Below are 4,225 nucleotides of genomic sequence, written 5' to 3'. Positions count from 1 at the left end.
GTTTGGGTCTTCCTGCTTTTATTGAAAGTGCTGTTCATCAGGGTTGCCTGGGACACATTCACATGCCTGTTCAACTCACGATGCAGAATGCACTGTATTATTTTGTTCAGAGTTTTACTACTCTGGAGGTGAGAATTTCGATGAGTGCTGGCACTAATGATTTTGACTGACATAGAGCTTAAGTAAGGGCTTCTCTGTCTAGCTGTAACAAATAAATCTGAAGTGGTCATCGACCAAAATACAAAGTATTCCTCAGTGTTTTCTTAAACAATGTAAGCTTGTTAAAATTAATATGTTAAATTGGTGGTTAAAACTCATTAACTCCCATTTATAGCCAGTACACCCAGGTGTATATTATGTATTACAGTGTAAATGCTAGGAAAAGTATCTCATAGAGCTATTAACTGATCTGGGATGCAATTGGTAAATAAATTGGTGAAAATGTATTCAATTCAAATGCTTTGTATGAATCAATTTTGTATGTTTTTATATTTGAGAAGTTTCTGTCTGTATAAAGAAATGGTTCGTTTTGAATTGTTATTAATAACACATCAGCTGTGTGAGAAAGAGTTGGTCAGTATGACTCTGGAAAAATAGCAGGCCAAGTGAAAAATATTAAATGGTTTTATGGATGTTTCAATAATCTTTTGCTTTAAATATATTGATCTTTTAGGAGATAAAAAGAAGGTGATCAGTATGTAATTTTTGTAAATATAAGAGCCTTGGGGTTTTTTTGTTGACAGAAATATGTAATTTAGATACAGAAATAGAAATGATTGTTGTTTATCATGCTTTTCATATAAAAGTAAACTAAAAATAAACTGTTAGAGTAACATTTTTCAATATTTTTCCGAAGTTCTTTGATGTAATTTCAACCACTGAGAAACCGCTGGCTGAGCAAGACTGGTATCATGGTGCAATTCCAAGAATAGAAGCCCAGGAGCTGTTAAAACAGCAAGGAGACTTCTTGGTGCGAGAGAGCCACGGGAAACCTGGTGAATATGTCCTTTCTGTGTTTTCAGATGGACAACGGAGACACTTTATCATACAATATGCTGATGTACGTCTCTGATATAGTACTGAATATTTTAAATGTTAGGAAATTTATAATTTCAGCTAACCAATGTAGGGTCTGCAAATTTACTATAGCAGATGACTTTAGTGTTTATATGAAAATATGAAAACCCTTGGAAATATTTCCATCATGCTGAAATCGGGGAGGGAAAGACAATTTTGGGAAACAAATTAAAAATAAGAAGCATGAGGTTATTCAGCATCTTTTATTTTACTCTGAAAAGCCAAGATATTTCTGTAAATGTTTTGAAATCCAGAATTTGTTATTACTAATTTATGCATGTGTGTTTATTTTTAAAACCATTTTCTTAACTGGTATTTATTAGGCTACTTTTAATTCAGACTGTAAAGATTCCTTTGAAAATTGGAAACATGCACAGAGAAGAAAATAGTCTGTTGATCTCTGTGCTGCTGTATATTGAAGCTGTTACATTAGAGATGCTTCTGTTCTTTTTAGCCCTATGGATATTGTTCAGTATAACAAAACCACTTGTGGATGTTGCACAGTTCATATGCTTCTAAGGACCAGAACTGATTTCCTTGTTGCTCTAACTTAGGAAAAATTGATCATTTTAAACAGTATTTTAATTGTTATATGCCTTTATGCAATATATTTCTTCTTACTCTTCTTAATGCATTACTTGTGGTTTTTAACGTGTTATTTGTTTTACCTTACAGAATTTCAAACTCATTCAAAATATGACAGTTCTTATAATATTACTATAAATTCTTCTTGAAGTATGACAAATTAGCAAGTCATTCTCAGTTTTGATTCAGTAATGCTGCCAAAACATGTTTCAGTCTCTTGCAATAACGTCTCCCACATACAGGGAAAACCCCACAAATTTAATCATATAATGAGGTTTAGTTAGGGAGATTTCCTTGTCGAAGTCCCCAGCTGATGCAGCGTGCCTGGGTGAAGTCAATATTATGTACTTGTTTTGTTTTTTTCAATGAGAGGCAGCGATATTTTTGAAAATTCACAGAAGTTGGGAGGCTGTACTTACAGAAGCCAATTATATGTCAATCATTATGGGTGCTTGTCCAGCTGGAGTTTTCATTAATTTTCACCTAGAGTTTTCCTTATTGAAGTGAACCTTTTCACAAAGTCAGGGTTTATTTTATTTCGATTTTATGATCTGAAAGCATTTTGACATGGCAGGATGCTGAATGAGAAAATAAGAGCAATTAAATTAGCTGTACATAGACACGCAGTCTTACAAGATCCCAACACCACAGAAATAAATGCACATTGTGAACTTGGTGTGGCTGAAACACTTTTGTGTAAAAAACGTGACAAGTGGGTCTTCATAAAAATATAGTCAGTTAAAATAGATGGGTTTTTTTAATAGGTATTACTTTGAGGCTTGCCTGTAAGATGACTCATTTTTGTATTAAGGTTTTCCACCAAAAAAAAAAAAAAAAGCTGTCTTTATTTCCATAATTTCACTACTTACTCTTAGAAATGATATTTGAAATGTAAAACTGATGCTGTTTAATATTGCATAACTTGGATGGTCCAAACATCATCAGGATACTAGATTTTTATGCTCTTAAGTTTAGTAATAGGGCATTATGTTCATCTGCTCTTGAGATACATTTGTGTCAGATTTTCTTGACAATCATAGAAGTTAAAACTTTTTTCTTAAAGAAATGCAGGACTCTTTATGTACTGCTATGGGATGAATTTTTTGCATTTATTGTGAAAAAAAGAAAAAGCATTAATTGTAGAAAGAGTAAAGCTTATTAAGCTCTAAAAGGGATTTAGATGGTGGGATTACTATGGTCGTATAACAAGAGGGATTGTGTTCATGAGCGTTTTGGTAGGGAAGTTTGAGGAGAGTTTAGTGCAAGGGGTTTGTTTGTTAACATTGGTATGAACAATGTGGAATCAGGTCTCTGTGACCGGTCAAATCACACTTTTGGATCACTGACAAGTCCCCATATAGAGACCAAATTTGGTGTCCAAAAGTGTTCTCTCTATTATTTTGAAGTCTAATGTTAATAAAACTATGTGTGTGATAAATGACTTCAGAGTTCAGCTTTAAGCATCAAAATTCACTGCTGTCATTCAAGGCTGCTGTTGTTTTTTGAGCCTGTGCTATATTCAAACGTTAGTGATCTTAGTAAGACATTCAGGAGAATGGAATAAATACTTCTTTGCCATTTTTCTTTCCATCAAGAGTGTGGGCAAAGATAAGCAATAACAATATAATTTTTTCTCCTTAACACCTGAAAAAATGATAGGTCATAGCAGTCTTTGCTAAGAAAATGTTACATGCTTCTAAGAAAATATTAAGGATTTGACTGTTTCCATTGTGTTTAATTATATATATAAGACTAAATATATTTATGAAGCAAGGGAGGGAGGGAATTCTGTCTTGCCCAACTTCTCTGTGAATTATATGCATAACCTGCCATTTTTTAGCTGCTGTAGACTCTTCTGGTCTATACTGCTTATTAAAGACCAATCATGCATCTTGTGCTCTGTGCTAGGGATTTATTAATTTTATCAAACATCGTAAATGCAGTAAGATCCAAGTTAGATAGTGTTACTCATCTCCTGTTTATTTTATTGCCAGATGTTTAGTTTTTAGTTTGTTTTCTGTGATTCTTAGAACTTTAAGTAATTAGGAAGTGACTGGGTTTTGTAGTTTAGAATATTTTTATTTCACTCTGTCAGGGCTTTAACTGTCCTAAATCTTTAAATTATGAGTTTAAATAAATACTTATTTTATCATGTTGCCTTAAATGAGTGATGCAGTAATTTTGCATTTATTAATCATCTTCCTAACTATCATTCCATTTAATTCAGTAGAAATGCTATTAAGTAGATCAGAAAAAAAAAAAATCTAGTTCTGTAAAAGCAAATATTTCTTTGTATTGTTACCAGTGTGGGAAGGCTGGTCATGCACTTTTGCAGTTTCTTGTTCAAAATATTGCTTGTAGAGAAACAATTATTTTCTTTTACCTCCATACAGAATCAGTATCGTTTTGAAGGAACTGGGTTTCCAACTATTCCTCAGCTCATAGAGCATCATTACACAACAAAGCAAGTTATTACAAAGAAATCAGGTGTTGTTCTGCTGAATCCTGTTGTTAAGGTAATGCATACATTCCAAGAACTCTGTTTAGTTGAAAAGAATTTGCC

General features: G+C 32.9%; 1 protein-coding gene across 1 annotated transcript in view; it reads left to right on the top strand.

Annotated features, from left to right (window-relative positions):
• The window catches only part of FER (fer (fps/fes related) tyrosine kinase), a gene marked incomplete at its 3' end in the record, with an annotated part of 38,218 nt that extends 34,040 nt beyond the window's left edge, over positions 1 to 4,178 (top strand). The window contains exons 9-10 of the mRNA XM_010015089.1: positions 857 to 1,060; positions 4,056 to 4,178. Coding sequence (XP_010013391.1) covers positions 857 to 1,060; positions 4,056 to 4,178 — 327 coding nt within the window. The remainder of the gene's footprint in view (positions 1 to 856; positions 1,061 to 4,055) is intronic.
• Between the last annotated feature and the right edge of the window lie 47 nt (positions 4,179 to 4,225).

This window comes from Nestor notabilis, unplaced genomic scaffold (assembly GCF_000696875.1).
Source record: "Nestor notabilis isolate BGI_N333 unplaced genomic scaffold, ASM69687v1 scaffold6165, whole genome shotgun sequence".
In the NCBI taxonomy this organism is placed as follows: Eukaryota; Metazoa; Chordata; class Aves; order Psittaciformes; family Psittacidae; genus Nestor; species Nestor notabilis.
Note: the sequence above shows the minus strand (reverse complement) of the source record. Positions and strands in the feature narration are given on the sequence as shown.